Source organism: Poecilia reticulata, chromosome 4 (genome assembly GCF_904066995.2).
Source record: "Poecilia reticulata chromosome 4, P_reticulata-male-v2, whole genome shotgun sequence".
NCBI classification, from domain to species: domain Eukaryota; kingdom Metazoa; phylum Chordata; class Actinopteri; order Cyprinodontiformes; family Poeciliidae; genus Poecilia; species Poecilia reticulata.
Genome location: NC_088833.1, coordinates 23211575 through 23237181, shown reverse-complemented (window position 1 = coordinate 23237181; position 25607 = coordinate 23211575). Strand labels below are relative to the sequence as shown.

Here is a 25607-nt window from a genome sequence, read left to right as displayed (position 1 = left end):
TATTTGACAAACGCACAGTGAGTCCAGTCCATCCTGTCCCAGACCTGCTAACCTTAGCCAATCAAAGTAATACACCCAGTTCAACAACCTCCTGAGAAGCAGGTCTTCATGGTGTGCCAAGTCTTTAAGCAGCAGGCCAAGGACAGCTTGCTGCTTACATTCCTCCTTGGAATTTTCCACTGTTTCCGTATGTTCTGGAAAATAAAAGGATGCCATGTCAAGTGTCCCAACGAGCAGCCAGCTGATGAAGCAAGTTCAAAGACCGGTGCTACAAGTTTTGTAAACAGCATAGCTTAAAGCCCATATGGCAGGCCTTTGTAGCATTTAATTATCTCAAGGGAGGATTTTTAGGGGCAAATATCCAAAATTCAACTCTTTCCAGTAAAAATAAACAATCGAGACGTCGAGAATCTTGTTCTTCCTATTCGCAAGTGACATTTCAGCGATCTCAAGCAGCCTTTTTCCTCAGACAATATGACGTCACATTTTTCCGCTCTTGTGTCGGCTTGGAGATATGACAGAAGAGAAACTGACTGTAAAGCAACTGCAACAAGTAATTGGATAATTATCTAAAGTTATCTAATTTCAGATACTTAAAATTAAAAACTATAACACATTTCACTAAGCTAATTTTAGACATCCAGATATAATAGCATAGTTATAATTTGGATTATCGATGATTCATATTTTTCATGAGTTAAAAAGCACCCTTAGACCGCAGTAATTAGATTAGTAACCCACAACAATACATATATTGATTATTTACAGTTATCCACATAACAAGGAGACTCTGGATAAGTTAAATTAGATTTTTCTTCTGACAGCAATTCTGTTGCAGACATCCACCACATTCATTCTGGGTAGGACGGATGTATTTATGCAGCTGCAATCTTAAGACACAAGTATGGGAAAAGTGATGTCATTTCTTCTTTGAAGAATGACATTAAAGCCATCTGAAATCAGAGTTTTAATATAAAAAAATATGTTACTCTGGAGTTCTGAACTGTTAGCTTTTATGACTAAGAACTGATTTATGGATATCTTAATTGCATATTCAAACTGGCTGTTAAATGTTAAAACTCCATAAAACATTTTGGGATTTTCAGACATTCTTGAATGTACTTCACAATAACTGAGACTGCGGCAACATTTACATGCTATTTGTACTAGTGAGAAAGTATTAGTGGATATCTTTTATTTCACTCTCTACCAGTAGGAATGTAATTTCATACTTTTAGAATTTTTTGAAAATAAAAATCTAAGAAGGTAGGTTTTCCAGATGAAATAGTATGATTAACCAAAAACCCACAAGCTGTGAATGCCACAATGTGAAACGCACAAAAGGCACACTCCTATATTGCAGTGGTTTTCAACCAGTGACAAAAATCTGCCATGAGAATTCAAGTTCTTCCTCTGGCAAAGCAAAACGTGCAGCATGAGGAGTGGAAGCTGCAAGGTAAAAATGAAGAAAAGAGGCAGAAAAATGATCATCTGATGCAGATTTGGTTTGGCCAAGAGGTAGTCACCCACAAAAGGAACATATGTCACATCTTAATAATATTGCACCTTTAAATAGGAGATAGAAAGATATGACATTCTGCAATGTATATATGGGAGGATGCTTTGCAAAGGCTATTCAACAGAAATAAATTAAATGAAATTAAATGATAAGCATGTTTCTCCTGGCAGCTAGATTTCTGAAGGCATCCTAATAGCGCTGAGTGAGGATTTATAGATATCAGGGTTTCCACAGCAGCTGCTCCCCAACCAGCGCTTTCTGCCACCGGGACTGATTCCTACACAGTTTTATCTGGAGATTCTCAACAAAACACCTAGTGATGAATTAGAAAGAACTATTGCAACAAAAGCCATATCGGCCTTCTCCAAGGATGTTTCACCCAATTAAAACTAAGACAGAATCTCAACGTATTCATGTGTCATGTGACAATCTGTGCACCCCTAGAGCTGAAATAAGTGGATGTGAGAGGAGTGTGGACACAAGTTATGGAGTCACAGTCATAGTCATGTGTGACATTTTAAGAAAGAACACCACACAAAACTTTTGCAACACTGCGGCGACCTCTGCCATTTGTGACAGTTGCAGAGATCAGAGGAGCTCTTGCATTAACTCTGGGACTTTTGGTGATGTTGAAGAAAACTAGTTCCTCATACGCAGTCGTCCGAGTTTATTGGTATTTCTGGTGAAGATATATGACAAACCATATAACTGAAGCATCATTTAACACATACTTCATGTTTATCACTGTGCTTAGGAAATTTTCTTTTCATAAACTCCATCTTCATTGCTCTCTGATCTACAAATAGGATTCAGTAGCGACATCCATGTCTCTTTGCCGCTTTTGTTTTAGAAAAGACAACAGAACGAGGAACTCAGGAAATGGCTACAAGAAAATAGCAACATGTCGAAGTTGCCCCATATGTTCAATTGAGCAACAACTGGATGTGGAAGAACAAGACTGGAAAAGGTACAAGGTTATCTCACCACAATGCAAAGAGAAAAGGATGGCAAGGAAAATATCTAACAGGATATCTGCAGCCGAGTTGCATCTTGGGATCACTATGACAATCATACTTTAAATATTTTCTTTGTTGTTTAGCTCCATTAATATAGGAGGGTAATATAAGAAATGTGTACTATGTAAAGATGTTTTAAGCACAAAAAAGAGAATGTTCTTGAGTCTGAAATAAGAACATCTGCTATTTTTTTTCTCTCCCTCAAATTGTGAAATCAATACAAACTGAATTGAAACAGGTCCGTTTTAAATGTTGCCTCAAATCCCCCTAAAGCCTCTGCATTGGAACACCAACATTTTCACACGCCAGCGGTCAAAGGTAAAATGTGTCTCCGTGACTCAGAGCTGTGAGGCCAGTGCCAGTAAGTTGTAGACGTGGTCAAAAGCCAAGAATCATGTGAAAATGAGCAAAGATTTTCTTTTACAAGCTGTTGACTGCTGGGTGTGTGCCCTGAATCGAACCTTAAACATTTTATCCCTGGCAAAGCTGCAAGATATTAAGTTGAAAAAAAAAAGGAAGAAAGAAAGAAAACATAAAACCATCGAAAAACAAAAAAAAGTCTGTGCAGACATGAACTGACTTTGTTTAAAACTTCTGGGGGCAAGTTTTATATTAATATGTTTTCTTACAGGTCAAACTGAAGTGTGGAATATCTCACTGAGAAGTCGGACAAAGTTAATAAATCAAGAGGCATATCAAGCTTTTCAACTAATATTCCACACACACTTCACTGTCATCTTCAAACGACAAGATATTTCTTCATGTCGTTTGTTGTTTTTTTTCCCTCCATTGTACAAACTATGTGGGGGGGGACCAATGCAAACACTATTTAAAAACTTCTATCCCGATTCTGGCACACTTCCCTAGCAGCTGTTCGTTCCTTCTGATGTCAAGCAACACAAACCACATTGCCGGTTTAACACACTGAGCGTGGTCCACGTGGGAATAAAGGGGTTAATCCCTCACACAAATCAAGGTTATGACATAAAACGTTTAAACGGAATGAAGATACTGCTTATTTCGCACCCATTCTCCTCACTTCTCTCACAGAGCAGACCCCCCCCGACCCAGTGCTTCTCACTCATCCTCTCCATTATTGTTTATTCACTTCCCGTAAGCTGCACGCACAGGGTCATGCTTGTGGTTTGAAGTAATACCAGGAAACTGACAACATGTGCCCACCTAAAGAGTCTACCCGTGCTTTTAAAGATAGAAATTAAGACATTCTCACCACACCAGGTACACGCAAAAAAGGTTTGATTTAAAGTTTGCGATGGCCCACTAATGAGATCCAAGTACGCTTTGCAAACTGGTATGATGTCGTAGATCGAATGTAAACAAGAAGAAATGACGTTAAGCAGGAAACAAACAAATATAGGGACAGAGATACAGTATGCTACTAAAAATATACATTATACTCGTTTATTGTTTTGTACGTTTAAAAATGTATAAATGATGAGGATTTCTTTTACTTCACTAATTCTAAAAATACAAATGTATCTTGAAATGAGCAGCAAGGAAAGTATAATTAACTATTGTGGTTTTGAGAATATAAGAATAACTCCTTTTTTAAACCAGAAACAACTTTATGAACATAACACGACAATGCACTTATTTTAAAAAAAAAAGACATTCTTATTGTCTGCCTTATTTATAAATTAGATCACCTTTGCTTAAATGTAAAAAAATTAAGCTCAAATAACCAACAAAAAATGCGTTGGTGTGTGTTAACTAACAAACGCGGACATGGAGGAGATTGGTTAATATGCTGCATCAAGAATTCAGTGGAAACAGGTTCCTCGCCCCAATGAAGTCATATTACACAGATATGAACCGCTATCTAACTAGAATATCAGCTAATGAATTGGTATAAAAAAAAAAAGGTGGCTCTATTTACAACTCATAGCGAAAACAGCCACATTTAACAGCTGATAAGACAATGTACAAGAGTGCTATTTAGTCTGACGGTATCAGGTTGTAGCACTTACTGGCAGGAAGAAAGGAACAAAGCAGATAATTATTTGTCAAGAGTTCCTGGTTGGAAAGGATGAATCTCAGTGGGGCGATGGAGGATCAACTGGCACTGGCTTTGATTACTTACAGGCAGACTTCTACTTCAAATCCTATTTGACAAATAATAATAAATGAGCTCACTGTGTTCTTTTTCACTGGGAGTGGACCCACATGAAAGCCCTGTCTTAGGTCTGTAATGAAAACGAACCCTATTCGCAGAGACATCTACAAGTCTTAAAACTGGGCCCTGTTCAATTTAAACATCAAGTAGAACTCAATCGATTCTGTCATGTTCCACTTCCCCTGTCACTTTTGCGACGTGAGAAACCATAGAAGGAGGAATCCACTGGAAAACTGGAAGACTGTGCTGTACTTTGTTGTAATATGCTTATGTGATCTCACGCATGGGTTTTCCTTCGGAAAACTAAAGTTTTTCCGGCCTTTATGATGACGTTAACGATGAAAGAAAAGCAATGGAGAGAGTGTATTGGTCACTGCAGCTTTCTGTTGGGATGAAGCTACGCTTTTCAGTTTTTATCATAAAAATTAGGCAGCATTTCTTACAATTATGAATTTGATTAGATTTTTCATGTGGAAAACGTGGCCAAGGTAAAAATGTAGAAGAAGATAAAGAGAAAAAAATTTATATGAGATATTACTTCACATTTATTACTTATTGCTTTTCAGTGCAATAAATGCAGAGTGGCTTGAAATTCGGGCATATAATTATCTCAATTACAATTAAGTAATCAGATTATTTCTTTACCTATGATCAGACAGCCATGTTTTACACATAAAAACTGTATGTTCCAACAGTATAGTTTGCCTCTAGTATTGTTTTATGAACAGTATTGTTTATACCTGATCGAGTCAGGTGTACTAAGTGTGGACTTTGTACAAAAGATAAAATTATCTTGTAACACAGTGAGTATAAGGAAGTATGTTCACAATTCATTCAAGGAAGTTAAAAATTCAAGCACATGCATACACTGATAATCAGCCGTTTGTTAAATGTAAGTTTTACCTTAACAACAAGCGCTGCTCATGTTAAAAACAATTAACACAAGATATTTTCATTTAGGAAGACAATGAACCAATAAGCTGTAGCATTACAGAGATGGCCATAAGGAAAAAAAAGAAGAAGAAAGAAAAAGAAGTGAACAGAACCCGTACCTTGGGAAGCGGGCGTCCCAGCTGAGCGTATAATTTAGTCCAGAGCTGCATGAGAGACATGGGTCCAACCGCTACGGTACGGCACGGGTGAAAATACACACAACATAAGCTCCTGCTTCACCTCAACTCCCTGAATCCGTCAGCCACTTCCATGAGGAAGCCAAAATGCTGGTGACCACCTCACAGCTGGAGGGCTACCACCCCATTCTGGACCCTGACTGGCCCTGTGACTACTTCTCCCTGGCTCACTGCAGACATCTGCCTCAAACGCCCCCCACACCACACACAGGTGTAGACACGCTCTCTTGCAGACGGAGACACGGGCACGTCTAAAACATGCTCCCCTGCTTCGCAGGGAGACAGGCAGGTATTGGCAGAGAGGGCTCACTAATAGTGATTGTGGACTAGTTCATTTGAGTGCAGAAAGGTGGTTGGAGAGTGAGTGAGTGAGTGAGCAGAGGAGGGCAGGGGAGGGGAGAAGAGGGAGGGAGGAGGGGAGGAGCTTTCAGGAAATGATGCTTTTGTTGGTAAGTGACTAGAGTTACTGGCAGTCAGGCCCATTTTACTGTACATGGTGTAACTCAACCGCATTTGTAGTGTAAACAGTGTTGCGCTGTGGACCTGGCCGCTCCTCACACAGCGCTGCTTACAGCTATGTTTAATGGGCCTGGCCCACCATTTAATGATTATTATATTTAGAGACTGACTCCCCACTAGACTGTGCCTCTGCTTTTTGTTTCTTTGTTTTGTCTGCAAATATTCAATTTCACGTCTGCTGCTCTCGCAATTCATTTGAATTTGAATCTCCGTCAGTAACTCAGACGCGGAAAGGCAAGTAATGCCTGATGAGCGTGATTCAAAAAAAAAAAAAGAAAAAGAAGTGAGTCACTAATGTGAGCATCCAGGGAGCAGATTTACTTTAGAAATAAGTGTGTCAAAATATTGTCTCATTAATAAAAATCTATTATTAAAGACAGCGGAGCTCAAAAAGTTGGAAGTGGCTCCTCTAAGAATATTCTAAGCGCCTTAAGATTGTGAATGAAACAAGTCGAGGGTGAACTGCAAGTTTCCTTTTGCGGAAGAGTTTTTGCATGCATCAGCCAGCATACACAATTACAGACAAATCCTTCATCATAAAAAGTAATTCCTGCTTACTGGAACTGAGGGCGTGATTGTAAAAGACATACAAGTGCACAAAGGCTTATTCTGGGAATCTTCTCCTTTTTTTGCAAATTGGACAATTCAGACAAATCCAAGACGCTGATCAAGGACGACATATCAGTTTTTCTTGGTGGAGAAAGCAATTTGACTGTTTATGATCCTCGTAAATAAGAATTTAAAATAATGCAATTTGTCTCTTTCATACAGGAGTCGGTCCATTTGTGCAGTCAGCTTCCAGGAACAAATGATATCAAGCTGGGACGGTGAGGTCCTGTAATGTCCATCTCTGCTGGACAGAAGAGGAGTCAGACTCTTAAGAGGCGGCGTGGCGCCTATCCATGGTGTCATCGTTCTATGAGTGGGAATCCTCTCAGTAGTTTGTGTGTGAGTGTGTGTGTGTATGTATATTCGTGTGTTTGGAGAAGCACCGAGGGCCATCAGGGAACACTGAATCACTACTGATGAGATTCTTTAGACTCAAACAGCCAAAGCACTCACCTTATTGCATTAAAGAGTAAAAATAACAGCATCTAGTTTGAACAAGGTTAAAAAAGCAACTGTAATAACACTTTTCTACAAAATCTCATCTACATTTTCTTAAGTCCTGCAAAACTGTATTCTTGTTTAGATATTATTAAATATGCCTTGCATCTGTGCAAAACTTCTGGTACTTTGTTGTGCAAGTGGCACAACTGTGAACACCTTGCTGTATTAATATCAATGTGAAAACATGTTTTTAATAAACCCAGGGATATTTCAAACTCCAAATATAAAGCAGTGCACAATGAGTGTAGAAATTAACGACTCCTCAACTGTAAACTGGGATTAAAGTACATTCTAAATCCACTTAACATACAAATGAGATACATGTCAAAGGTGGCAATTCAGATCAAATTTAACATGTACCTTGAAGCTAAAGTAAATCACGTGTAACTCCACAAAAACAGCACGCTTATCAACTTTCAAATTAACCTTTAACTTCCTCCTTCAAACCGGGGCACTAAAAACACTTTCTGTTTGACTAACCTACAGGGAAGTAGCCCAGAATTACAAACACGTTCAAATCCTGACTGGCTTGGAAAAATGTGAAGGAACGCCTGTGTTAGTGTTCAGCTGGATAAAGATTTCTTTTCCGGTTCAACAATATTTTTATTGCGATTACCGAACAATTCAAGGCTATATTGAGCAGACTTGATTTAACACATCTAGCATCTTTTAAGTCAAACAGAAAACAAAGTCGTTATAAGATTATCTAATTTATACATCAGAGTTAAATGGACGCTTTTGAAGTAAGTCAGAACTTTGTTCTGAATGTTACCGTTTCTTGATGTAGAAACAAATGAGAAAAAAATTAGTTTTCAGCTTAATGCATTTACTGAATTTTTTTTAAATCTTTTTTTTTGTGTGTGTGTATTGGACCTGCGGATTATCAGTAAGACCACAAGATCATGCAAGGATGATTGACTACTGCATCTAAACAGAGATTTCTTAAAGGTTTCAAGTTGCATTTAGAATGTTTGCAGAGTTGCAGGAGTTTTCAAAAACAAACACTTAATACTGCTTTTACAGAAACCTCTGTTAATGTATTCTCACAAGAGTTTTCCTGTTTTCTGAAGCAGTTTTCTCTTGTACTCCTGTGTGCGCTGGGATTATATCCCATTTTAAATCTACGTAGGGACACAGTATGAGCAACTGTCACAAAGAAAGACATTAATCAACTTATGTGGGTGTTAGTGCGCCATACAAGCAAGGTCGGCTAAAGACAAGCTGTTTTAAATGTGATATATCCTGCAAACTTGAAAAGAGCTGTAAAAGCATTTCTGATGCAAATGAACTCTTCCTAGAATCGCACAGAGCAAAAGAGATTAGTGTAAAAGTGGGAGGAACGACAAAGAAGAAGAATAGTTTGTAGAAAGACCCTAAAAGGACCATGTTTAGATGTGCATACCGCTGAGTAACATGCGAAAACATACAGCATGCAAAGTACTGCATATGTCAAAATCTGTTCTTACAAAGTGTTCTTCGCCGTTTGAGGTTAGCCAGAATGCTGAGTGAATTGCCTTTTTTCGGCTGTCTTCCAGTAAATGTTGCAACGATTCTCATTCGCTGCAGAAATATTCACATTTTTTAGGGTTTTTAAACCACAGTTAAGCCTGGGCAGGTACGCAGATGTGACTGTGAAGAAGTGTGCCGTTCTTTTAAAACCACAGAGGCATGTGATCGATTTTACAGTTGGTTCTTTCAGATTATTTTTGTAATTTACTTTCCCCCCTTTACAATTGATTCTAAAAAAAATAGTCTCCTTAAAATGTTATGCTGCCAATAATTACTCACTGAGTAGGTATTTTCCACTGTTTATAATACTTTTATTGCAAATTGGAGTGGCTCCTATTTTAAAGGTTACTTTGTGCATGTGTTATCACTGGGGAAGTTTCTCACCTTGTTCTGTCCATTGGTGATTAAAAAGAATGCATATTTATTTGGTTTAAGCATGAGAAAACAGTTTCAGGAAATAGTAAGTTTCTCCCCTCTCCATAGGTTAATTGTCTTAGAATGAAACTCTATGGCTGTCCCCAATGGCAGTGGGAATAATTATTAGCTGCAGTAATCAGCTAATAATGAAATTGCTAATTGAAAGCAGCAGTCAACTGGAGCCACTCCAAGCACTCAGAATGCTGAGGTAAGTAATCCTTCATCAGTGCAGCTGGAGTGAGTGCATAAAGGTATCATGAAATAAACTGATGTATTATTTCATCATTCCTGTGGCATTTAAGTTGCACTTTTCTCAATTTTATCCTAGAGGATTAGCATGACCGTTGATAAGGGCGGACAAACAATTTTCCTGTGATTGCAAGGTATGTGCTGCTTGTGTATGAGGAGCACGTACACGAGCGTGACTGAAAGTGCTAGGACCCTCCTCCTGGCTCTTATTGGTTGTTTCTGGTCAAGCAGTTTATTTCTGAAGATGGCTCAGGAGGGGGCAGAGGAGCTAGATTGTGTCAGTTTTTCTCTTAACAAACAAAATTGTGCATATTTGTTAGTTTTAACAAATATGTAAAAAAAAAAAAAACATATTTTAATAGGTTGCCTTTTGTAGTTTTAAATGTTAAAGTATTTAAACTCAATACCTAATTATTTTGACCATGCACGCATTATATAATGTAGCTGCCTTTATGCAGCCCACTACTACTACTACTACTACTCCACCTATTACCATGGTGACAGCTACTACTGCCGCTTGAAATTATGATATAACGCTAAGTATGTTGCCTCATTGTTGATGTAGAGATACACATAAAGAGCAGGAGAACAAGTGTTTCAAAATGTACGCCTACTTAACACGCCAAGACTCACGCATACACAACACTCTGACTTCACAGAAGACTTTAACATTCAGCAGAGACACTGTAGCGCCAGTCTGTCATGCTAAAAGTGTTTAAACAAGATGTACACTGGATTCAACAGTAAGAAATACAAGCTGCACTTGAGAATAACTTGTTGATGTAAGCAGTGATGTCGACTGTAAAGATGAACCCAAAGTAGATTTTCTAAAGCTACTTGAAGCTAGGCAAGCTATCTGTCTGCTACGTTTCTTCCAGAAGAAGTTGTCAGGGACGCATTTAGATCCACGTTCACGGATTAATTATATGCCAGTATGTCAATGTGCAGAGTTTGTGCAGATGACAAAATAAATGTAAGTTTACCCTGTTTTAATTGCTAAGTGTGTAGGTAATGGTAATTTCTAAATGAATCAAGTAACCTTTATCAGATTAAAAAAGAGTAGAGGTGTCTAATCTCAATTGTTGTTTTTTTTCAACCCTGGTTAAATAAAAAATAAACAAACAATAATTCAACCGGACAAAGACATAGATAATACATATATTAAATAAAGAAATTTGTAACTTACATGGAAATACTATATTTACTACATTTCAAGTAAAAGGTAGTAATAGAAAGAGATTCTTTTTCCTTTTGAGTTGCAGTTATGGTCAAAAAGTCCTATTTTTGTTCATTTTCTGTTTAATCTAATGTATGTTTACATAGACTTTTTTATACCAATATCAAGTGTGCCATTTTATTTTTTACTGTGCTAATGGAGGAACGTTTCACATAGTTTTGCATCCTTCACATTACAGTTTCTGCTTATATTTTATGTCACGTTATACGGAAGGAAAAAAAGCTTTTGAAGGAAAATTTGTCAATATTCAAAAAAATCAGTTGCCAGATAAATAAAAAATATTGGTAGCTCTACACAAAAGCTCGGATTTAGCCAGACATTTGAATTTCTCTCATTCGCTTTTCATGAAGCAGTGCTTAAATTACTGCTTGTTAGTTAATTAGTCGTGTCATTCTGCTCAGCTTTGAGCCACAAGTGGGCGGTTTATTACAAGGTACATCTCAGCAAGTGTTCATTTTAAAATGTTATCGTGATAGAAGTGATGCACCAGTCAACAACAAATTAAATGTTTTCTTTTGAAAGTCACTTTTGGATTTTGAAACGTGCTCCTTATTCTGGCAGTCTTTTTTTGTTGTTTTAGAAGAAACAAAAGTTCAAATGGTGAATCCAGCAGAGGGATTTCAGAATATATTAGAGTATAAGGGATCCCTGAAGTTTATATCTTTGATTAGTTTTGATAAACAGCTCAAAATGCAGAAACAATGAGGGAAAAAAAATTCAGCAATTTTAAAGCTGTTTTCAAAATGGTTGTATGCTTGAAAAGAAACTTCTGATTGGTGAATAAATTATCTTTAATTAGTCTTTCAAATAAAATGATCTCCTTTTCAATCAGATTCAATAGAAACTTTCAAAAACTTTCACATTTAATATAATTGCCTGAAATTATGGCAGAGCTGACAAACACCCCTTTATATTAAAGTGCTACGCAGTTGTACATAGAGATAACTGAAACAAATTCACTTTATCTGATTTATATGCCAGAGTCCTTATATGCGACTTCAGTTATTGGCTTGTTTATCTATTATTTAGTAATTCTTAAGGTGTATAGAGGGAAGCTTCTTCATTGTAATACAAAACAAACCTCTGAAGGCAGCAGATGTAAAGAAACACATTCTGTCCACAGACTGCAGCACCGTGGTTCCTTATAATATGTGGATATTCGAAATGAGTTCTGGTGCATGCATAAACAAACCCTGACACTGTGGGAAGCCATGCAAACCAAAAGAGATTTCCCTAATGACCCCATCGCAGTAAATGAGACGAGGAGATAGAAGTAAACACAAACGTCACTTGAGAAACTAAACAACCTCATAAACCAATCGACCCGGCCACACAACTCTGAATATTTACGATTCGGTGACTGAACAGACAGTGGATGTGATGCCACCACACAGCAGACTGAGAGAAAGGGGGGAAAAATAGGGCAGGACTGGCACGAATGGCAGGGATGAAATGGAAGAAAATGGTCTGAGAATGAGGTGGGGCATTATTAGTCATGATGACCCCATGACTTACATTTTCTCTACATGACTCACATGACGCCGTGTGTCCAAATGCAGCGAGAACAGCTGAGAAAGCACAACACAGGCACAAAACGTCTCTTTTTGTGTGTGTGTGTGTGTGTTTTCTCCTTCACAGAGACGCTGACAGGCACAAGAAGGCAGAGCTTGAATGCACTAACCAAAATTGGAAATGTTTAAAATAACGTACGCAACTGTTTTACAAATAAAGTCAAATGTAGAATACAATATGACTCAACCTGAATGACTAAGGTTTAAAATGACTTCTTTAGGAGGAAAAAAACTTAGCCGGACACAAAAACACAGGCTCATGTGAAACTAGGGAATCCCCAAGTTAACGATCCACATGATGAAGGTGACGCGTTGCTTTTCTCTTTTCAAAACATTCATATGTTGCTTTTGTTGTAGAAATAACTTAGCACTCTGTTCCAGTCAAGCGTCACACCCATTCACACACCTGGAAGCTAAAACGATGTGAAACTGCTACGCTTTGACTTTGGGGACACTTCTCTAAACCAATGACAATAAACTGGTTCAGTGGTTGCACTTGGAAATTTGACTTATTTTCTTTACTTAACAAAAATGAAAAGAAAAAAAAAAGCATGCATGATCATTATTGTCGTGTCGGTTGCAAACAAAATATTTGGAACCTAAATTCTGATGCAGTGTGCTTCAGATATGGATATTAGTGTTGCTCAAATGTGAATAAGCGGGTTAATCTGGAAAAGATACTATTACACTGATCATGTGAGCACAAGTCACTGAGGTGCAACGTAAACAGTGAAATCCTCTGAGACTTGGTGAAAGACTTGTTAGATTCTCCATTACACAGCTAATTTAATGGACTTGGATACATTATGAAATTCACTGCTCTGATGGAGCAAACATGATAAATATTGTTAGATTTATTTATTTTTTTAAATTGAAATAGAAAGAATGTAATCTGAAGGCCTTTTACAAAGCAAATCAGTCTAATTCATATTCCTATAGAAGCCAGAACGAACCAAACTTTTATTGGTTTTATGCCAATAAGATTGGCATAAAACCAATGTTATTGGTTTTATGCCAATAAGATTGGCATAAAACATTCTAATCATACGGACCATTTTTATTATTATTTATACTACAGTACAATCAAATCCAGTTCATTTGAAAAAGAAACTTATCTAAGAAAGCCCAGACGATTACATTGGGTTGATAACTGCAGCAATCGCGCAAGTTTGATTTCTGATTTTCTCCTACCTTGGAGGAGCAAATGGTTTCAGGAGAAAATAAAATGGTGTTACTGGGATATAGATCAATTAGTATAGACAGCCTCCGTGTTCTACACTTCTACATGCGAGTGCTTGGTTAAAAGTGGGTGTCGTGGCAGTAAAGAGACAAAGAGTTTACAGCTGTCACCTCACTGCATAAGAATATATGGATTCATCTACCTGAATTTCCTCTGGCTGATGCTGTGTTTTAGTAGAAAAAGAAACACACTTTGCAGACCTTCTTCAGGAGTGTGAATGTGGTTTACTGAGGTGCTGGAATAACAGTGTGTGAACAGATCCTAATCTCTGGGCCCTGACAAGCTGCTGTACTTCATTCATCATATTTGTTGCATTGAGGTCCCAGAAATTGTGCTTTCTAATTTATTTTGCTCACTTCTTTTGTCTTTGTGACTCAGTAAAACACAACTTTTCACGCTTCTTTAGAGTGAAGGAACTGACCATCACAACACAGTGAAGCTACGGTAGACCCAGGGCTTTGGTAGCTTTTTTTCTTCATGGTGTTTGGGAGGTGACAAAGTGACCGGTGTCTCCACAGAAGACAGCGCTGCCCCTCCCCAGCCTATTACTACATGCTGTAGGTCACTTGCTTACAACTCAGATGTTTGACAACATTTCCAGTCGCAAAAGCCAAAGATAATATCAGAGTGGAAACTAAAGAAGCATCCCCCATCACTTATTAAGGTAATCATGCTTTGAAAACTTAGTGATACAAGTGGCATCTCTATTAATTTGCCCTCTACACACTTTACTGCCACAAAAAGCTGGACTACTTGACCAGCTTATATCAGCTGGTTTTAAAGTCTGAAGAGAAAAGCGACAACAATATCGTCAGCAATATGCATTTTAGGACTACTGCTAAGTTTTGCAGCCGTTTATTTTAATTTTTTTTATTAAAGTATGTGTGTCAAAATCAAGGCAGCCAAAAATAATTGCAAAAAATATTATCGTAACTGCAACAATGAATATGTTGTAATTTCAGCAGTGGCAGGAATATTTCTCTTTTTTTTTTTAAACACAAAAGCGATTCGATTATAGTGTAACAACAAGAAACTGTGGGACTCACTGACCCAAGCCTATATTTGACAAGAGCCTAAATGGATTCAGTTTACAAATTTACCCATCTGTCTCATCACAGCAGCTGCTCTTAGTGTCACTCTAACTAAATGAACAAAAAAAGGCAAGAAGGCACAGACCATGTTACACTTCAGTCATAAATGAACATGAAAGATGAGCTGCAGGAGGTGGTGGGTCGCACGTGTGGCCCTTTCTCATCATATGAAAGTAAAAGCAAGCATTTGATAGGAAGCTGCTTTGAAGGACATACTCAAAGCTCACATAATCCCAGCTTGAAATGCATTTCATTTGTTGCAGATGATCAATGAATATAATAGTTTAATGGAACCAACCTGGGAGAAGTCTCCATTCCCATTTTTAGGGAGGCTGGGAAAGTCCATGTCGAATCCCGGGTACATGCTCATGTGCATATCAGGAATGTTGGTGGTAGTGCTGTTATTCAAGTGGTATTGCCTGCGGATAAAAAGAAAAAAAAAGACATTTAGTTGGTTTAAAGTACATTGTATGGAAGCAGAACAATCTTTGCTGATGTTTTCATTTATTACAGGAAGTGATATCAGCTAAGTTTATCAGCTCCTACTTGCTTGATAAAGCAGTGAAATATAAACCAAAATCAGTTTTTGGTAACTATACTTGGCAGCAAGAAGACAGGCAAGAGATCAGCTTCAAAGAATCCCAAACACAGTTCACTGTCACAGAAACAAAACTTACATTTAAAAAGCACTAAAGTGTTCAGTTTCAATCATGTAGTTAAAAGGTGACTGGTTGTCGAACGAATGAATAGACAGCAAATTCAACGGACAAAGAGGCAAACAAATGAAACGTTGGCTATTTGCAAGCCAGACAGACAGGTTAGAGATGATAAGGACAACAGCCGGGCATCGACAGCAACCATAGCAGGACAGAGAGAGCTCATACCCTTTATCGCGACCCCCTTTTCCTGAACACCAAACATCTTCTGGAGCCTCAAGTTAACTTCTGCCACAAACGATCAGATCCTGTACATCTAACATGGTATGTTTTCAGTTTCCTACTGAGTCGATAAGTCACAAGCCTATGGAGAAACCCGCAGAGCAACAGGGCTGCGTGAGCACTCAAAGCAAAAGCAAAACTAAAGACGCGTAAAGGTGAAACTGTCCTGCTGTCCAATCAGCTGCCAGAGCTCAAACTAAAACAACTGGAGCTGAGCCAAAGCTATTCAAAGGATTAGGCTCCTGTGTCCTAAACTCCTGGTCAGAGATCACAGTTACTGATTGATTTGGTTTCAAAACAAACTTAACCACCATGAGAGGACCACCTAACGCTGCTATATGGAGATTTAATTAGACTGTAACGGATTTTTGAGTTGATGTAAAAAATTATTTGCACTTGTCTGTACTTAAACCATATAAATCGCACCTCTGTTCAAAATTAAAGCCATTAAAATAACCACGAGTTTTACAGTTACACAAACAACAAATTATTTGCCAGCACAGGGAAAAATCACTAACACAGGTGTTAATCACTGATGAATAATCTATTTAAGGAGAGCAAAGGGGGAAACGCAGTACGATTGGTAGAAATCTTCCAGACTGGAAATCCCCTTTGTGGTTTTTCTTTCCCTAGCAGAGCAATGACAGCATGATTATTACAACAGACGTCTCGGCAGACCTGGTATCAGCAGCTTTCATCAACAGAGCTAGTTAGGGGCTCACAGGCACAGCAATAGACTGACCTCTCTGTGTCCCACAAGTTGTCTCCCCTCGGTTTTTAAAACCCAAAATTCATTGCCTCAAATCCCATCATTCAGCAATGATGTCTCGCTTGAGCCAAAGTAGTTAGCGGTTTATTTTCTGACGGTGTGCGATCTCTAAGCTTGGCACGATCATCACATCATTTTAAAAAGCAATTGTGCACTGACTCTTCTTTATATTTTTTATCTTCATAGCTGTCATGTAGCAAAATTAACTGCTGTGATTTCTTGGAACATTAATTGGAAAGTTGACAAAACCAAACAGGTTTGCAGTAGAAATGAATGGGAATACCGGATAAAAATGAAACATAAACACCAGGAAATGTTATTTATCATTCCAGTGAACGTCAAGAGATTTAAAAAGAGCAAGTTTTGGAAGGTGACAGCAGGAATGTCTTCCTTTGTGGACAAATTTCATCCCAACGATTATCAACAGCTAAGCACTACTTCCATAGAAATGATGATTATATCAAGTGGAGCTTTTGCGTGACACACCACTGCAGGAGCACACCCACACAAACACAAAAAGAAACCTGCTAAGGTTCCTTGGAAGAACACTTCCTTATAGCCAACACAAACATGAAGACGAACCTCTACTCTAGTCCTAGGAACTGAATGCACCTTTTGGTTTTAGCTGTGCAAAGCATGCGAGCAGGAAGTATTATTCTTGAATAATGCACAGGAAGGAGCTTAAACCAAATGTAGGAGTTGTCACCAAGTTTCAACTTGTCCCATTATCACCACTGTGGATCAAAACTTTGGCTTTGAAATGTGAGGCTTTTTGCAGTCTGACCTATTTTTCCACGGTTGACTCCATGATTTCATCAATAAATGCGGCATGCACAAAATATGATTGTACCCAGTCATTGAGTACCGTTTTGCAATATAGCTGCTTGTTTATATATATATATATTTTTAATCACTATTTTTGTCTCATTGCATAGAGACAATGAGGACTAATTTATTAGTCCTTCGTAATAATAAATTGTGTAATTTATTTTTTTGTCATAATAATTCTTAAAATTAAAACAAAAATCTAAAATAAATAGAGCTGCATTTGGCAGTACCTTTCAACATATTACTGAGCTGAATTTGATTTTTTTCCCTTTCTACTCTTTGTACAGTAACAGGCTGATATTGACTGATTAGTTTTGTCTGCCTCAAGTTGGCTACAAACAAATGTTATTTGTAGCTTGCAAATGTAATTTTAAAATACATATAGTAGTTTTACATTTACATCATAGTTTCAAATTCTTAGATACTTTTTTTTTTAATAAAAATTTTACTTATGCTAAGATTACTATTCATAAGCAATTTGGGAGAGTCCAGATGATATTATAGCTTTACACAGTGATGATTAATTGGCTTTAATATATATTATGACAACGCCTACACACACCGCTCCTTTGTGTTGCATCATAGGAAAATTAACAACAGATTAGCCAAAATAACGAGAATTTGACTGCCACCAGTCGGGTTCACCCTAAATTCTAGATGTCTGAAGGTGCTGCTGTGTCCCAGAGATTAGCATGTTTTGGTGTGAAATGTGCAAATAAAGCCCAAACAAAAAGCAAAACACCATGTGAAGATGTTGGGCGAAGCTGGAACGAAAGTGAAGTATTGACACATCAGTCCTGTAGCAACAAGGGCTGGAAGGCTACTCAGAGAGCAAGGAGCTTTTGCTCAGAGAACAACATAAAAATAGAGATTATGGTTTGCAAATGTACTCAGGAGTGTCCCATTGTTACTAATAATGATTTTAAAAATAGGTCATAAATAATTCATAAACTGAATAAAATGCTACTTAATAAAATGGAATTAATCTGCTCAATATTGTGACACGTAGGAAATTTTCTTGATCCTGACTGACCTAGTAAAACAGGAAATAATGTCAGAAAAAAAAGGTTACATGTCTCTTTAAAACACATGTATATCTGGTTTCAACTGAAAAAAAAGACCATTTATTTCCTCTCAGTAACAGAGAATCTGAAAAGGCTCGTGTGAGCGAGGCGGACTACAAACCAAATACTGATGAAATGTAAGCAAGCTTATGATTTTGAAGACATCAATAAAGAAATCTCTGGAAGAAATGTCACATTAATGTGTCAATATTTAATTTCAGATAGGGAAGAAAAAATGTTTGTCTTCTTATTCTTCTCATCAACTGTATCAGAATTATTTTCACAGCTAAATATAGGAAATAAACAGCCAACTTCTGCCTAGAATGAAAAGTTCTGACATTTTATTTTACACCTGATATGTTGTGTAACTATGTAAACAGTGCATCGGTCTTTTAAAAAGATAGTGTTTGATCACATACAGTACGCACAGAGGTTTATGTGGTCTGTAGAAGTCTGGTGCTGGTTCCACAAAACACAGCAGCAGATCTGCTGCAGCTTCATGTTGCACATCAAGTTTTAACACTTTCCAGCACTAAAGCAACAACTACGGTAAAGTAGCATGATCTGCTTGACTAGCTATTTGAATCCTAACACACAAATTAAAAGTATTAATTATGAAAAGGCCAATATAGTTGTCTTTATGGTTCTTGTAGTCATTCATAGGAACAGTATGTGCTCTGCAGATGTGAGTGGGCACTGTAAGACAACAATTTGAGCAAACATAACACTTCCCATGCATGTTTTCTCCTCACTGGTGTCATGTGATCATCTCACTCCTCTGCACGTTCTCAGCAACAGTCTGAGCAGGCAAGATTGCACTTTCGAGTCTAATCAATTTTACTTTGGACAGGAGAGTGCAAAGTTACCCAGGCATCAGGCGGCACTGGGGACTTACAAGGTCGTGAGAATCAGAAAAAACAGAAGTGAACACAATAAAAGGTGGTCATACAAAAACTACTGCTTTAAGTGCTCTGTCCTGTTTCGTAAAAAACTGGCCTAAGTGTTCCAGGAAATCTCTGAAAACACCATTTTTCAAACGCAAAACCATTGAAGATAATGCAAATTTTAAGCTTTTTTTTAAAAAAAAGAAAAGTTACCTCACTTTAATTGTGCTCGATGAGATCTAACTAGACCGATTCTAAAGAAATTGATAAACAATCACATCATTTTTCTCTGAGCCAGACCGGTTTTTTTGTATCCCTTCTGTACACAGTAAGATAGAAAGTGAGATACGGTCCTGTACAATGAGCTTGACATCATAAAGCTCCACTTTGAGTGAACTTGAAAACCACACGCAGCGCCTTCACGTCACCAGATGTTATAACTTTCAAAGAAACACAGCGCACATCGCAGTAATAAAACGAAACATCTTGATGTGAAGAAAAAAATTCATCATTCATAGTAAAAAGAAAAAAATAAATAAAGGGCCCATTTCCAAAGTTTCCAAAATGTTATTTATTACGATAATCAGCTTCTGGACAGTAAATTACAACACAGACAAACATCAATTATAAATAAAATGTATCAAGTTTTTTTTTTAACGCAAAAAAAGTTAAAACCTGCATTGTGCCATATAAACCATGTTCTTTAATACAGAGACTTAAACTGGCCAAAACATTCACCTGTGCAAAGCAGCCTCTCTTCTGTATACTCAGAAAGGTTCCTGTAGTGTTTTCTTGTCGGTTCACAGGAAACAGAAACACAACAACTGACTGATAAACACTGTGTTTAAAATGACACGTCGTATTCAGTGGCAAGATCACACAAGCAGCTCTAACTTGCAGGAAGTCTAACACTCAACCCCCTACCCCAAACGCAGGCTGACGTCAAGCCGCCCACAGCAGGAAATAAAAGAGGTCTCACAGATTAGACCAATGTGGAGTGAAGTGAGCTGGTGGTGTGGGGGACTGCATTAGGTCACACCAAGTGGGCGCGTTTGTGAAATTTAAGTCGAGAGATTTTGAAGCCGTTTTCTTTTAAAAGCTGAAACATTTCCTTTCTGTTTCCTAACGGTCAGATTTTACTGCTGTGTAATGTCAAACTTTATTTCACTTGCAATGTTTTTTTGCTGTCAAAACTGGAATTTGAGTCGTGTGAAAGCGCTGTGAAGCAGAGTTGAAATTTTAGGTGGACTTACTGGTTTCCAGATTGCATAGGGCAGTATCCAGGCTGCTGAGGAAAGGATCCCCAGGTACCAGAGGAGTTAAATATTGAACTCTGAAACAAAGAAAGTAAAGGTACAGTTAAAATAACATCTCTTTTTTTTTGGACTTGATGAATGCACTCAGTTATGACAGTTAGAGCTGACGTAAAACATCCTTTAATTGAGCAATGCTTGTCATTTTCTAAAATGGGTGTATGTTTTTTTTACCAAAAAATTATGACCAAGCAGTTACAACAACGTTCTTTATTGTTCCATTTTTCCTCTGTATGACTCTGCGAATTCAACAGAATTTTACAGAAGCAACCATCCCGACGTGGTTTCAATTTACTGAGTGGATATTTTGAGAAATTCTCAGGAATTTCAGACCATAAAGAAGACATGGTAGAATTTTTATTAATTTTTTTTTTTGTTAAACATTTTAGGGAATATTTCTTTGGTCGAGGGAAGTTTAAATTAAGTTTGACTTTGGCTTTAAAAATATTCTTTTTAATTATACTGAAACCAAATATCCACTTTGTATCCAAGCAAAGTTATGAAGAAATATGGAGCAAATACCTTAAAGGCTGCTGGCATAGTCAAATCAAATTATATGATAATTATATCTCATAATACTCTGCAAAGGGAAGGAAAACCCCTCGGTCTCATCTCTGCAAAACTTCCACCAGAGGATTGCTTCCTTTTTCTATTGATTTCAGGTCTCTAGTCTACATTGTTTTCTTAGGAGCACTGGCACAAATGATAGGCACGCCTGAAGTTTTTTGACTGCATTGCATTTGACAAAGCAGTTTCACAGGTTCACATTAAACTAAAGAATAAAAGTCACTGTCAATAACGGCTTGTAAATGACCACTTAACAATCCAGTAAACATAACACTCTCAAGCAGAATTGTGCCGGACAAGTAACCTACTGAAAAGTGTTTGAAGTGATTCTGTGTATTGAAATTTAAACAATCTTTACTGTATAAAGAGCTAAAACCTTCAAAGTGTCAGGGGGAGTTAGTAATTATACAAAGTGTTTGTCAACTAAGCTCAATCTGATAGAGAATCTGTGCAGGCAGATGCAGATTACGGTGATGACGAGGAGGATTTCCAATCTGAATAAGTCTGTGCTCTTCACTGAAGAAAAATATCAAAATACCAGCGAAACATGCAAAAAGTTGGTCAGTAGCTAAAAGTGAGTTTGAATGTTGTATAAAGATTTTTTACACGCCTTTTTAAAAACATGTAATAAAAACTGTTTTTTTTTTTACAACGTTAGATTCTGCGCCATACCCGTCTTGTTTTCTGCCTACTTCTTGATCAAATTACTTTAGACCTGACAAATTCTGAATCATGTTGGGCGTAACTTTATTCAGTTATCATTTTGCTACATTTATGAATATGATTTATATTATCCATTTTTGTTGTTTGTCTCTGTGCAAAAAATTATTCACAGGAATAAAGTTGAAAGCTGTTTTTCAGTGATTTACATAGGAAAGTGGGTTTTTGTTTCTAGTAATTAAAGATTTTATGGTCAAAGTTTTTAGGCAGACTTGGTATTTATTCTCTTGCTAGGAAAGGTGTGAAGTCTAAAAATATGAACCACAAGGTGTGGCACAATCATACATGTCAAACATGAACTACTTTGTCTCTGTTGGCAAATATAAATCAAAGCAAACAAAGATCACATGAGATCACATGTGAGGTTCTTCAAGGCTTCGTTCTTTGATCTTCTTTATTCAGCATGTGCATGCTCCCCCTAGCCTAGCTTACTGAGCATTGCAACATTTTACTTTTACTTTATTTACACTGATGACATGCAACTTTACATGTATGTGTCAACAACTGACCACAGCCCCTCACAGAGTAGGTGCTGTGGTCCATTGATGGATGTGTCCCATCCATCAATGAGTGGATGGGACACAGGTGTAAGACAGTTAGGACAGAAGTCAATGTTTTAACTTCTGAAAAGGCAAATTTAGAAATCAATATTTAAGTAGACTTAAAAAGAACAGGCTAATGAATTCTTGTTAAAACAAGATCAGAACTTGCTTTCCTCTTCAGGGAGGTTACATTGACGCAAAGATTATTTCACGTGCTACAACATAAAAAAAATATCCGATACATTAAATTTCTGGCTCCAACATATCAGCACTGAAAGTCTTGCCGTTTATGTCAGCTTTCTACAGGCAGAGGCTTATTTTATAATCCTTTTTTTTTTTTTTATTTAGTTTATCGTGATGTGCCATCTTTATTTGTTGTTATATTTATTTTTTTAATGCGGTGTTTCCTTCTCTTAGTTCTTTTGGATGTATCTTAAAATTGATCACTGCATGTAAACATTTCTGGAGATTAAACCTGATGTTTACTTGCACTCTTTCAAAAGAACAAAACCTTTTTTTGTTATAATAATTAGGTCTAAAATTGCCTTGTTTTATAACAGAATTACCAAAATTATTTCTATTGCAAAATGCCCCCATATAATAGGATAAAACAAAAAACTTTCTACAAATTCAGAAGCTTACTTACACCTCCTTGCTTTTTGGAAACAATGTCTTTTAAACAGTTTTAAAGTGTATTTCTTGGTATAAAAATTTTAGGTGCTTCCACAAGCTTCTCACAACAGTTTGCTGGAATTTTGGATCATTACTTCTACAGAACAGGTGTAACTGAGTCAGGTTTGTACCCAACCACACACCTTTTCTCTTCTGCCTAGAATTTTTTTTCTTTGTGCGACTGGCATTAGGGATTCATGAGGGACACTGCAAACATTGACTTGTTGTTTTTAGGCCCCTTTCTAACAAATTTGTTGGTTTGTTTATGGTCATTGTGCACTTAAATACATCTACGCCCAAGTTGAAACTTTCTGACATCTTGAGATGTCAAAGTTTATATGGGACTTTTATGTTGCTATCTATTTTGAGAAGTCCACCAGTCCCTCCTGCAGCAAGATACCTAGAAATGATGGTGCCACTCCTGCACTTCAAAGTTCGGATGGTATTCTCAGCATTACAAGCTTCTTCTATTTTTCTATTATTGTCTGGTTTTTGGGATTTCTTTATTGCTTTTTGGAATATCGTCTTGTTAGCTCTGAGATCTCCCATATACTTGTTTCAACAGATGAAAGCAGCACCTTCAACCTTTTAGACATTGTACCCATAAGTGAACCAGACTTGTGGGGATCCACTATCCTTCATCAAATATCTTGCCTGATTTTAACTTTAATTTTTGGTTTTCAGGGTATCACAGAAGGAAGTACAATATTTGATGAGTTGCCTTAAAAAATCCCAAGCTGTTCTTTAAATTAGCTCAAACTTTAACCTCTTAGAAGCCAATTCAAGACAGCGTTATTTGGGGTTACCTAAATTATTTAAAAGAACATCGATGTTGGTTTAAAAATTGCAAGTAAACTTCTGAATTTCAAGGAAATAAAATAAATATCCAGTATGACTTAATTTGAGACAATGACAGAAACAGTTTCTTACTATATAATGCATGTCAATTATTTTATATATATTTTTGCAACCACCTCTCAGTTGTCTGAACTGACGCCTGCTTGTGCATTTCAGCAATTACTTAAAGGAAACAATTAGTTTTAACCAAAAAAACTTGACATGGATGCGATTCCTGCGTTTGTCATTCTGAATTTCAGCAACTCGAGTTTCAACAGCTTTAATGCAGACAAATGACTTGCCTCCATGTTTGAGGCGCCCACTGAGAACATGCTGCTGTTCAGCTGAGGGCCTTCTGGATGCAGGTAGTTCTCCCCGTCCATGGCCAGCACTGAGGTAAGGGTGGACATCAGTCCAGAGCTTCACACATGACTACCAGCAGACTTAGACTATGCACCCCTCTACCGCCACCCACGAGCTGGCTGTGTCTGAGTCAGTACTTCAGCAAGGACAAGTGCTCTCCATGACCTGGGGAGGGGAGGGGGAAGGGGTTACATGGGAGGGAGAAGAAAAGGAGAATGTGATGTTAGTAAATTATTTATGCTGCACAAGATCAACATCATATTTAACAGAAGCAAATTTAATACAAGTTTTTGAGTAATTTTTGAAATGTCCTTTCTTTCATATTGAGAAACCAAAACAACAAAGGTAATCAAAACTAAAAGGGTGTCTGTCTAGTCTCACTTCTTTGAAATAGTTTTCAACACAAGAGTTGTTTTTTTTCCCCATAATTGTCTAAAATAGAAAATATATCAACCATGACATAAATTTGTCAAGCTGCGCGTTTACTCTCAGAAAAACAAAGACGTTAATTTTCATGTTTTTGCTCGGCTCGAGTTGCAATATAACATCTAAAAAAGTTTACCCATATAAAATTTATTAAAAAGATTTTTTAAAAAGCCTCCATTTTAAGCGTAATTCCAGCTGTGTTTGATCTCATACATTAAACAAAGTTCAAAGTTTTGCCAATTGATTGACATCCTTCGTTATCTGACTGTACGAAATGTTTCAAGTTCATTAGAGAATCAATACAAACCACAACAGAATGTGCTTTGAAATGTTCTATACGTTTACAAGCAGCAAGCAGGAACAGTGTGCGGTTGGAAAAATGTGCATGTACAGGATTGTTTCCATATGAAACCACCATATACTTGTCGGCTTCACAATCCAGAGCGTATATTGCGTCGAGCATAAAGACAGGTCAGACCGGCTAGACTAGAGTAATGACGCTCAAGAAGATTTCCTGCAATGCCATCAAACTTACAACTTCAACACTGCCGTCTTGTTTCCCGCTTACAAAGACACATCATCTCCTAAGCCTTCCCACTGTTTGACTGCATTCATTTTGGTGAGATTAACAATTAAAAATCCATTAACATAAAACAACATTAGTCTACAACATAATTTTTGATGCTGGACCATTTAAGACTATACATTTCGACTCTGATTATGCTCTGGGTTAAGCTAATGTAAATTTATATTTCTCTTCTCTGTGCCTTTGGTTTACTGGGAACAATTTATATTTTTTATTGTGAGTTTAGAGAAACTATCTATGTGCTTCAAGTCAAACAATAAACTCAGCTCGAGTTTCTGCTTCCCTTAGTTGCAGGATTTATGAAATCAACTAAACACTTTGGATTTCGAAATGCGTCTCTCCCTTGTACATAGTTG

The 25607-nt window shown here is 37.3% G+C and overlaps 1 protein-coding gene across 1 annotated transcript in view; it reads right to left on the bottom strand.

Moving 5' to 3' along the window:
* The window catches only part of sbno2b (strawberry notch homolog 2b), a 70416-nt gene that overhangs the window by 27350 nt on the left and 17459 nt on the right, over window positions 1–25607 (bottom strand). The window contains exons 2-4 of the mRNA XM_008407247.3: window positions 24179–24404; window positions 20479–20558; window positions 15041–15161 (exon numbers count right to left, since the gene is read on the bottom strand). Coding sequence (XP_008405469.1) covers window positions 15041–15161; window positions 20479–20558; window positions 24179–24286 — 309 coding nt within the window. The 5' untranslated portion in view covers window positions 24287–24404. The remainder of the gene's footprint in view (window positions 1–15040; window positions 15162–20478; window positions 20559–24178; window positions 24405–25607) is intronic.